The sequence below is a fragment of the Chionomys nivalis genome, chromosome 9, assembly GCF_950005125.1.
Source record: "Chionomys nivalis chromosome 9, mChiNiv1.1, whole genome shotgun sequence".
NCBI lineage: Eukaryota > Metazoa > Chordata > Mammalia > Rodentia > Cricetidae > Chionomys > Chionomys nivalis.
Window position 1 is genome coordinate 84,289,058 of NC_080094.1, and position 12,139 is coordinate 84,301,196.

Genomic DNA, 12,139 nt, shown 5'->3' on the forward strand with positions numbered 1-12,139 from the left:
CTGGACTTGAACTTCATTCTCCTAATGGCTGAGTTTACAGGCATGAGTTCTCATGCCTGGAATAAGGTCTTTTCTTTTCTTTACTTTTTTTTTCTTTTCCCTCCCTCCCTCCCTCCCTCCCTCCCTCCCTCCCTCCCTCCCCCCCTCTCTCTCTTTCTTTCTTTCGTGTGGTTTCTTTTCTTGAGGAGTGAGAGTTGGCACCTGAGTCAGTGATTCCTACACCTCCCTGTTTGCCAGAGCCATCTGCAGGGTGTTTCTCAGCCCTCTTTGTTGAGAGTCGGGTCTGACAGCTCAATGCTATGGCTGCTGGCAGCCAGGTGTTCAACATGAATGGTACTGTCCTAGGTGCTAACTGGAACTTGTCAGACATAATTCTTTAAAATATATTTTTACTATGTTCTGTGTATGATGTGTATATGTGTGTTGGAGAGTGGACATGCCACGGCAAATGTGTGATGTTTCTGGAAATGGGATCTGAGTCCTAGATGCAGGCCTTCAAACTTGTGCAGCAAGTGCTTTTTGCTGCTGAACCATCTCATAAACCGGATTCATTTTTCTTAGAGATTCATTTATATTATTTGGAATTATTGGTACATACGCAAATCTGTGTTTGGGTCAAACAGAACCAACTGAGGAACTAAACAATCCCAATGTCAGCCTCATGACTTGCTCTTCCTCGTGTGACTTTGATGATGGTGGGGGTGTGATTTCTGTGTTTTCATACAACCAATCCTGTGTTCTAGACCAAATGTGAGGAGTACTGGCCTTCCAAGCAGGCTCAGGACTATGGGGACATAACTGTGGCAATGACCTCAGAGGTTGTTCTTCCGGAATGGACCGTCAGAGATTTCGTGGTGAAAAATGTAAGTCAAGATTGATCTGAGAAAATTATTGGATATGAATTTGGAAGTGGTATATATGTTGAAAGTAACTAATATTTGATGAATGAGAAAAGTATTTTTGCTTCTTCTTTACAGAATTAAAATGCCCATAACTACATGCTCTCTAAGGAGACCCTAGCTTTATTTTTTGAGGGGACTTTTGTGTCTTTCCTGACTAAATGAGTCTCATGAGCATGGCTGTGTCAGTGATGTGCTTTGGGGTGGGCACTCGCTGCTAGGAATAGTTCTTACTAATCCCAAGGTTCAGATTCTGGGCCAAATGCACTGTCCTCCCTTCCCCGCAAAAGTTACAAAAACAAATCTACTTAAATCACAAGACATTCTAGGAACTGAATTTATTTTTCTTTTTTAAAGAGTATTTGAAAGTAGAGAAAGTGCTCTGAGTCAACAATGTCATCTACTTTAGAGCTTAGCATATTGGGGTCTAAAAGTGTTCATTCCTTTTAATCTGGTCGGCTCAAATTTGAGTCTCTGACATAAGGAAATAACATGAAATTCAGGCATGGACTCATTAGTTACAGATGAGCGTTGTTTATTAGTTTGCTAGTTATTAGTATTGAATATTAGTCACAATCTCAGTGTTGTTTATTTTTAGAAGGTTACTTAGAAGGAATAGCTCCTTTAGGAAATGAGTAAGCTTTGTGTTTATTTTCATTTCTCTTGAGTATATGTCCAGTGTCTGCTATTTTATCATTACATGTTCTTTGGTAATTTCATACATAGTTGCAGTACATTTAGATCATATCCATCTCACCAGCATTATTTGTGGTGGTTGAACAATTGGGAAACCACATGCATAGCTAGCTTTTGGAGAATGGATAGCTAAACTCTGATTTATGGACATACTGTTATCACCATCCAGTGTTTAGAGATACTGTATATATAGACAACATACAGCCGGGCTTTTACCCCTGCTGCTTTGCTCAGCTGTGAATTCAGCCAACCTGGGATTGAATAAACATAGTGCCTGTATTTAACATGTACAATCAGGTCCATCACTCCCTACGGCATACAGAATAACAGCTATTAAAATACGCTAGGTAATACAGTTTAGAAATGATCTAAAGTATAGTCACATGTTGAATGGCAGGGTGTATTCTAGGGAATGTGTCTGTGTGAACATCATGGACTGTGCTTAACCCTGGATAGTATAGCCTACTATGCACTTAGGCTGTGTAGTGTATACTGCCATATGTGTATATGACCGTGTGTGTGCAGGTTGCATATACACATGGTTGTATTACTTTGAGAACCTGAGCATTCACAGATTTTTCCTGGGATCAGTCCCCATGAATCCTGAGGAATGACTGTAATTACCATGAGGAGATGTGAAAAACTAGTGTCAGTGGTACATACTAGGAGACAGAGTTTTAAGTTAGTGTCTTACTAGGTAGCTAAGGCTGGGCTTAAACTCATGAACTTCTGCCTCAATCTCAGTACTGGAGGTATAGGTTTATGTTACCATGCTTAGCTTGGGGCAACATATATATTAAAAGAATATGCATATATTTTATAATTTTATTATGTGTATATATAAATACACATACACACTATGCATAAAAGAAAAGCTTAGAAGTAGATTCAGTAGTGTTGTATTTTAACAGGGGCTGATATATTGGGTCCTAGTTTGTAAGAATGAACCTTAAAGATTCCTGAAGATATAGGTAAGGCAAAGTATATGAAATACTACTTCTTACTAGTTACTGATTCTCAAAGACTCTGGTCGCAGGAACTATTTTAGGTCCTTCTTTGGAGATGTTGAGCACACAGTAGCCTGACCACCTCTGAGGTCACAGTGAGTGAGGAACCTTTGAAGTATGTCATGCTTATTTCTGCAGCCTTTGCCCATTTAAGTTGACTGGCCTATCTGTTATCCACATTTGCTTCTGCTTGGGGTTCACTGGGAAATTGTGCATAGAGTTGGCAAAGTGATTAAAGCAAATGCTGTTGCTCTCATTGTGTTTATATCGAGGAAACTACAGACTCTAGAGATTCATGGTCCCCACTGAAGTCTTCTCTTATTTTAGGCCCCGATACAGGCTTTCACATGGCATTTTCTACAACAGTGTTTTGTAATGTGTGAAGTGCATACATACATTTCCTTCTATAGATGAGAGCATTACAGACAGAGCTCTGCTGTTTTGACTACCACCCCTAGTCTGAGTCCCTTGCCCCCTGCCCCCTGCTCCCCTGCCCCTGCCCCCTGCCCCTGCCCCCTGCTCCCGCCCCTCCGCAGAACTGCTACTTTCCACTGTTTTTTGTGTCTCCTCTCTTTCCTGCTCCTTGCAGCTGGTTTCTTTTCTCAGCAAACCCTTATGATAACATTTATGATGCTGGTTATCTGCGGTGAGGTTCCCCAGGGTCCTCTCCCCTATTTCTCAATCTTTGAATAATATAAATTTATTGATTTTATAATGAATGAACATTAAAAATTAGCTTCAATGATGGAGATGCCCAGTGCCTAGCTGTGGGGGACATATGTAAGGTCAGGTAGACAAATGAGTATAGTTGAATCAAGGACAAGAAGGGACAGGACTGGCCCTAGAGGCAGAGCTTTGGTAATTCCAGGCACATGTTTGGTCTAAAGTAGAATACAAACTGGTGTAATTGTTAGATTTGTTAAAATAGTGCTCACTGTCTCCTGCCTACCAGATGTTGAAGTAGCAGACAGGTGTGTGTGTGTGTGTGTATGTGTGAGTGAGTGTATGTTCCTTTTGTAGACCCCTATAGTTCTAAATATTTATTTCCTCGGTGTTTACTGGTTGTGTGTTCCATAGATTATCTGGAAAGCCCAGGACTTACCAGGTGTCTCTTTCCCAGCATGTGTTCACCTCCTGACCATACTTAGGGAAATGATTTGGGGTTTAAGGGAAATGTCATTTCCAAGTGGACTGAAGAATGGGGCTCATCCAGGAGGAGCATGTGTGTGGGTGTAGGGCTCTTACTGACTGGTAGCTGAGAACAGAAGTGATATAAACTCAAAATTGAGCTGGGTGTCTTTGCTCCATGCAGGATGAGTATCAGGGGCTCACCCCCATTTTCTCTGAACCTCTGCTGCATGTCTTTAGTGGGGCGTATGAAGCCCTTCCTTCCTGGCAGTGTTATGAAGATTTGGTGATGGGGATAACTAAATTGGAATTGGTTATTGGCACTGTTCCTGCCTGGCTGCTTGTTGTCCTGCTTGTGTGATACAGTTCTCTGGCACTACTTGACTTCTCTCGTTGTGGTATTGTTGGGTACCTTTACTGATCTCTAACCCCCTTTGTTGGCCTCTAGATGCAGACAAGTGAGAGTCACCCTCTGCGACAGTTCCACTTCACCTCCTGGCCTGACCATGGTGTTCCTGACACCACCGACCTGCTCATCAACTTCCGTTACTTGGTCCGAGACTACATGAAGCAGATACCTCCTGAATCACCAATCCTGGTGCACTGCAGGTATACCTAGTTGGCAGCTCATGTATGTGTGACAACTTAAAATGTAATGGCATTAATGAGCAACACCCCCCAAAGCAACACCCAAGAGGAAATGCAAACTCAAGGATAGTCTGCAAGAGGGTACCAGGAACTTAGTCCCTGAGCCATGAGACTGTATATAGAAAGGAGTTAGCAAGCTATATAGCCTGTGGGCCAGACAGGGTTAGCAAAGCAACTTGTTTTTATATATAAAACCTCATTGGAACATAGCTATGCCCACTGACATACTGCAGTGGCATGGTCTGCTGAGCTGAAAATATTTGCCATCTGGTCATTTACAGAAAGTGCACACACTCCTACAATAGGCTTCATAAATAAGTGTAACTTTTTGTCCTAGGCCTTAGGACCATTCAGTATCATGGAGTATGAGATGGTTTAGCAAGATGCTTTGTGACATTTAACTCAAGTGAGTTCCCTACCTTGCTTGAAGATGCAGTTGAGCAACAAAGTTTGTGTTAGCTTCAAACAGTGACAATGGATATGTGGGTACCTGTGGGAGAACTGAGAGATCCATGGTGAAGGCAGCTGGTGATGATGACTCATGTCTCTGTTTTCTAGTGCTGGGGTCGGAAGGACGGGCACGTTCATTGCTATTGATCGTCTGATCTATCAGATAGAGAATGAGAACACTGTGGATGTGTACGGTATCGTCTATGATCTTCGGATGCACAGGCCTCTGATGGTACAGACAGAGGTGAGGCCCCATCTGCATTTTAAATTTTGCTCTCCCCATCTGTCTCTGAAACATCAAATGGAGTCACATGTTGGGCTTGAAGCATTGGACTCTTCTAGATATTTTTGACTCTTGGTTGTATATTTCTTTGCAGGTTCTAATCTAAGTTGTAATTAAATCACCTGACACAGTAGCACCAGTGGGAGCACACGTGACACAGTAGCACCAGTGGGAGCACACGTGACACAGTAGCACCAGTGGGAGCACACGTGACACAGTAGCACCAGTGGGAGCACACGTGACACAGTAGCGCCAGTGGGAGCACACGTGACACAGTAGCACCAGTGGGAGCACACGTGACACAGTAGCACCAGTGGGAGCACACGTGACACAGTAGCACCAGTGGGAGCACACGTGACACAGTAGCACCAGTGGGAGCACACGTGACACAGTAGCGCCAGTGGGAGCACACGTGACACAGTAGCGCCAGTGGGAGCACACGTGACACAGTAGCGCCAGTGGGAGCACACGTGACACAGTAGCGCCAGTGGGAGCACACGTGACACAGTAGCGCCAGTGGGAGCACACGTGACACAGTAGCGCCAGTGGGAGCACACGTGCAGATAGTCTTTACTGCTTCTGACTTTTGAAACAGTCTTCTTTAAGATAAAGAGATTGCTTGTTTTCATTATGTGTATATGAGTGATTTGCCTATATGTATGTCTGTGTATCATGTGCTGTTAGAGGCCAGGAGAGAACTTTGGGTTCCCTGAAAATGGTTGGGAGCTGCCATGTGGGTGGTGGGAATCAAACCCTTGACTTCTGTGGTGGTCTTAACTACTGAGCCATCTCTCCAGCCCTCAAATGAATCTTTTTAAGTCTTTTGGCTTGGTTTCCAGATTTTAGATTTGTAAGACTGGTAGTTTTTAGTCTTTGTTTCTAATAAGATCTGACCATCTTTAAGCTAGCAGAACAGTCTTACCACAGTTAATGGTGGGAAATAGCACATCGCCACTGAAACACAAATGCGGCAACCCTTACACACCCTACACAGCCTTGAGTGTTAAAGATTCTCAGGGCTCTAGCAGGGTGGCTGAGCGATGCGAGGGTGTGTGCTCTCTGGGATGTTTGCTCTTCTTGGTGTCCTTGGTAAGCTCATATCTGAGCACGTTCTCATCACAGTGTGGTGAGGAGGAGCTTCCACAGAGGTGGGTATTCCTGGACCAGGATGAGAGCAGAATATTCATTTTGTTTCAGGCTGTTACCCTGTACCAATTTAGAAACTTATGAATATGTGCTGTGTTTGAGTCTAGTAAGGAGTGTTCTAGCCAGGCGGTGGTGGCGCACACCTTTAATCCCAGCACTCGGGAGGCACAGGCAGGCGGATCTCTGTGAGTTCGAGACCAGCCTGGTCTACAAGAGCTAGTTCCAGGACAGGAACCAAAACCACAGAGAAACCCTGTCTCGAAAAACCAAAAAAAAAAAAAAAAAAAAAGGAGTGTTCTAGAGGTCTGGATACATCGTGTGCTTTCGGATGAGTTGCACAATTGTGAGAGAAAGAATGAAATTTATATAGATTTTCATTTTTCTGCTATAGGTTTTAAAAAATTAGAATAGAATTCTTATTATCTGTCTGCAGAGTCTTCCCTCATCTCTTTCTTTTTCCATTTTTATGTCCTTGTGTGTGCATGCGTGCATGTGTGTGTAACTGTCTTAGATTACTTTTCCACCTTATTCAGTGATGCGGGTCTCACAATGAACCCAGAGCATGAAAATAGGGCTGATTTAGTTAGCTGACTTGCTCTGGGGTCACATTCTTTTTCTGAGGCCACACCCACCCAACATTTCCATGGGTTTTGTGGATCTGCCATTTAATCCTGCTGCTGCATGGCAATATTTTAACCACGATCCACCTCTCCAGCACCTGATCTCTTTCTCACATTTCAAAAATAATATATGAAAAATTAGCGTTGTAGGACTACACAGAAGACATTTCCCTCTCTTTTATCTCTCTAACCCACTTCCTAGAGGAAGACCATATTCACCTTTAGATTGTGCTGTGGTTTGAATTCCTACAACTCCTGGGCTCTGGGTTTGAGCCCCAATTGGCGGTGCCACTTTAAAGGCTGTGCAACCTTCAGAAAGTCGAGCCTTGCTGGAGGAAGGGTCACTAGAGGTGGGCCTTAAGGTTTTGTATCTGGGTGCCATTTCCTGTCTGCCTTCTGCTTCCTGGTTGTGAATGCAGTGTGACCAGCTTACGGTGCTCCTGCTGCCTTCTTCCCCCTATCACGATGGGTTGAGCCAGAAGCAACCCTTCTTTCCTTAAATTGCTTCTTGTCAGGGAATTGGTCATAGCAGCAGCAGGTCACACCTGACCCAGCAGGCGCTGCAGGACTCTGTGTGCTGTGAATATGCGTACACATACATATATGGAATGTTTAGAATATGCGTACACATACATATATGGAATATTTAGAATATGCGTGCACATACATATATGGAATGTTTATTTGGAAAAGATCAGATCGTGTTTTACATATAATGCTTCCTTATGAGGTTTTCTCTCACAGTACCTGGTTATTTTTCTGGGTCGGCATATATTTCCTGTCTTTAAACAGCTACCTCTAGATTCTGAACTTGCTGTGCTGGTTTATTTTGTCATGGTTTGGGAGATAGCAGCACTTATTGGTTCTCTCTCCTTGTCTTTCCTCCCAGGACCAGTATGTGTTCCTCAATCAGTGTGTTTTGGATATTATCAGAGCCCAGAAAGACTCAAAAGTTGATCTCATCTATCAGAACACAACCGCAATGACAATCTATGAAAACCTCGAGCCAGTGAGCATGTTTGGAAAGACTAACGGTTACATCGCCTAGTTCCAAAGCAAACGCTTTCCGTCACACCCACAGTGAAGGAAAATGCCCTGATGTGGACATGTGTTTATACGTCTCATTTCTCAGTTCTGTGTTCTGTTCTGTTAGCACTAACTACCTTGGAGGGCATGAGGCTGTGCGTGTAAAACATGGCAGACAGAGTTAGGGCTGTCAGGGGTTGTGGACAGGTGATGTATCAATCAGCTGCATTCCTGATTACCCATGTGTTGGGTTCACTTTTTTTTCCCCTTGAGAATTGTGGAAAAACCAGGAAAAGTAAGCTACAATTTTATTTTTCTTTTCCAAAAGATTCGTTCTCTCTCTCTCTCTCTCTCTCTCATTTTTTTGTTCTCTCTCTCTCTCTCTCTCTCTCTCTCTCTCTCTCTCTCTCATTTTTTTAGGACTTTTCTATGATTCACATGCTAAAGTCAGGATTGTGTTGGGTTGGATATATTTTAAGTATCAGAGGTCTATTTTTACCTACTGTATCTTGGAATCTAGCTGATGGAAATACATGACTGTGGGTGTTTATCATGCAGGGAGGGGCACGCGGTGCCTTTTCTGCATGGGTTTCTATTTGAACATGTGCCTTTTTTGAATTATGCTTCCACAGGCAAAACTCAGTAGATATCTCTATTTTTATATTGAATCTCATAATTGGAGTATACAGAATATTTAAATGGTAACTTAGTATCAGAGGTTTGCCTTCTCAGTAACATTCCTGTTCTCATTGATTAGAGGAGGCTTTCTCTGGGACCCATTTTTCGCATAGATTTGTATTCCATTGTTTTTCTCCCCCCCCCCCCCCAGTTTTCTTCAAAGACTTCTGTTGGTGACATTTTCATCCCGTCGCTTGGTTGAGAATAGAAATTTAAAATATCACCACGATATCTCTGTGGGGTGGGGTTGGGAGAGAGAGAAATTGTCATACCACGGCATACACCCCTTCCCACCCCATCTTCTACTTTCTCTCATTTCCGTCTTTGGTAAGAAGGATTATTTAAAGGTGCAATATGTGACTTAGTGGTTCACGATGCTCTGGGTTTTTAGAAATGTTTTACTCAGGTTGGCATTTTACGTATGTCTGTGTTTATGTGTGTGTGTGTCTGTGTGTGTGTGTTTTATAGCATGGTGATCTGTGAATATTTCAGTGTGAACTCAGATTAACCCCCTTTTCCTCCGAAGTCCACTGGCTTTAGACTCTATCTGCAGTGACACACATCAGTATCTACTGTATATATAAATACTAAACTCTTACACCAGTCATTCCTATGAATTGAGGTGTACAAAGTTTGATTTGTATCAAAGATGTAATTATTATTTTTAAAACCTCTTTTCACTACACTGCTGCTGTAATTACTTTGAGTTTTAAAGAAAATGTAGATTCTTGTTTTGCTTCAGGTGTGTATTCACCAAGAATTTTAGAATTTATGAGGATTATTTTATTGGTACATAATCTGTAAACTTCTCAAGGCATTAACATGACAAGATTTGTGTCTTTTATCTTGTGGCTCAGGTTATATTTGAGGAAGTTTTGAATTTATTCTCTAGTAGGCAATGAAGTATATAAGGTCTTATGAAGGAATCAAAGTCCCTGGAGCCCTGGGGCTGTTTTCCACAGGGATACATTCTGCTGGATGTTTGTGACAATGGTCTCCTGTTGAAGATGATGAAGTGGGGTCTTCCCTGAGGTCCTGGCCACTGTGGGCCCCGGGGTAGCCTTCTGGCATTCTGTACTCTGCACTTCACTCAGCAGCACTTTGATGACTGTGTGTACATGATCATGAGTATTTGAGGGTCATAGAGGGTGAACCATGGTGTACTTAAAACCCTTGGTGTGATCAGAGTTGTAGTGCTGTATGTGTTCTGGCCGCCTTTCCTTCTAGGTACTGAGAGAATTGAAAGGAGGGCTCAGAATGTCATCGTGCTTTGGGGGAGAATTTTGCTTCTCAAACGGAAACTGCACTTTTTGCCAATTCCTTTGCGTTTTAATGTCCATTTACTGTCAGGTCTTTCAAGGAAAGGACTGGCCAGGGCAGGTTGGGCCCCTTGACTGCACCTCACTGGGGACTTTGACATTGCAGTTGTGAATCAGGGAAGCCATGCTGTCCCAAGGTGTGAAGGAATGAATCTGAATGTGGACTTACTTTCCCAAATCCCATTTAATCTGACCCCTAGCATGCGCTGACTCTGGGGTGCTATACAGATGGACCTGTCTGGTGATAGTTCTGTGTACCACCACCCGACCTGCTCAGTGTGTTAGGAGCCACTGTAGTGAATAGTAGGGGGTCAAATCTGGTGCAGTGCCTGAGCCTTGCCTCGACTGCCGTAGGAAAGGCAGAGGAAAGGACTTGCCCCAGCAAAGTCCTATAAAAGATTGGAGTCTCTTAAAAAATGAAAGCAACATAATTATAAACATACTGTATAAAAATGCAAAACACAGAAATATTCTCTGCTTCTGCCTGTATGGATCTGGAAAGTCCCAGCAAGCCACTCTCACGTTATTCCCAGGCCCAGGGAAAAATGCTAGTTAGTGGCAGAGAGATGGAGAGTTCCAAATAGACAGGTTACACGAAGGTCACCATGCCATTCCACATCCGGAGGAGGACTGTGTGGTGGGGTTTGCCTAGCACAGTCAGTGGAAAGGGAAGATTAGCATGTTGGTAAGAAGATCATGTGACAGAAGCTGAGGCTGGTCAGAGGCGAGGGGAGAGTACTTCTCTCTGTATGCCCCAAGCTCTCAATGGAACTGGGAACCAGAATTTGAAGAGTGGTGAAATTGGGATGATGGAGCTCCCTGCTCAGATGTGATGGCTCCACAGAGCAAAACAGCTGGTGTAGGACTCACCGTCAGTGAAAGGGCTACAGACTAGTGGCCAGCTGCTGTGGAGGACGTGGGCCATTGATGTCTTCTAAGACAGACACTTTTCCTCCAGAGCCGAATCTAGTGAATGGGCAGCAGAAGAACATTTGGTGTCTGTTCTCTGAGGCCACTTTGTGATCTCCAGCCAGACTTTGGCACGTGGACCCTCTGGATTTGTGCTTTGTGAAGTTGGAGGCTCTGGGGGGTGGGAGTGGGGAGGAGGTAGGCAAGGGTCAACCATGCATTTATACTTGCTTTTCTGGGATGGAGAAGCCCAGTCTTTTGTAATGCTTGATTGCAGTTTGTGCTTGTTGAGCTAAATAAGCCTGCTGACAGAAGTTGATTCACCTCAAAACAAAGTCAGAATTCTGTGTTTTCAGACTACCATGTAGCAACTGTGTGTTTAACAACCATAGCGTTTTCTCCCTGGGGCACAGAAGTATTGATGCGGACTTTAAAACGTACTTTTCTTGTAACTATTGTGGAATGATGCACATTTCTATGTCTGTTATACTTGGCCAGAGTATTGCTGTTGGTTGCTTTTTTTTTAAAGGAAAAAAATGGCCTGAAAAAACTTTTTTAAAGACTTACAAATACCAAATATAAAATATGTCAACACATTATGTCTTTGAGTCTTTCTTTCCTTTATCCCCACCCCACTTATTCTATGTCTCTACCAAGTATCAAGCGCTTTACTGATTTGTTATATTCGACCAGTGCATCCCTAACAAAATCATATCACCACTGGAATTTTTTGTATTGTTTTCTAGGGTCACCGTTTCAGATACCACAGATGGTAGTTTAAGCCAAAAGAATCATCTTTTTACAGTTCTAAAAGCTATAGGTCAGAGATCCAAGGGTGGCAGGTTCTCATCTGGTCTCCCTGTCTACATGTGGTTTTTCCCCTAGGCTAGCCTTCTCCCTGTCCACATGTGGTCTCTCCCCTAGGCTAGCCTTCTCCCTGTCCACATGTGGTCTCTCCCCTAGGCTAGCCTTCTCCCTGTCAAGATGTGGTCTTTCCTCTAGGCTAGTCTTCTCTCTGCCCACATGTGATCTTTCCCCTAGGCTAGCCTTCTCCCTGTCCACATGTGGTCTCTCCCCTAGGCTAGCCTTCTCCCTGTCAAGATGTGGTCTTTCCTCTAGGCTAGTCTTCTCCCTGTCAAGATGTGGTCTTTCCCCTAGGCTAGCCTTCTCTCTGCCCACATGTGATCTTTCCCCTAGGCTAGCCTTCTCCCTGTCCACATGTGGTCTCTCCCCTAGGCTAGCCTTCTCCCTGTCAAGATGTGGTCTTTCCCCTAGGCTAGTCTTCTCTTTATCAAGATGTGGTCTTTCCCCTAGGCTAGCCTTCTCTCTG

General features: G+C 43.6%; 1 protein-coding gene across 1 annotated transcript in view; it reads left to right on the forward strand.

Annotated features, from left to right (window-relative positions):
• Ptprj (protein tyrosine phosphatase receptor type J) overlaps positions 1–11,405 on the forward strand; it is a 169,780-nt gene extending 158,375 nt beyond the window's left edge. Inside the window, exons 21-24 of the mRNA XM_057782042.1 lie at positions 744–863; positions 4,179–4,339; positions 4,937–5,072; positions 7,767–11,405. Of these exons, the coding sequence (XP_057638025.1) occupies positions 744–863; positions 4,179–4,339; positions 4,937–5,072; positions 7,767–7,925 (576 nt within the window). The 3' untranslated portion in view covers positions 7,926–11,405. The remainder of the gene's footprint in view (positions 1–743; positions 864–4,178; positions 4,340–4,936; positions 5,073–7,766) is intronic.
• The last annotated feature ends 734 nt before the right edge of the window (positions 11,406–12,139 follow it).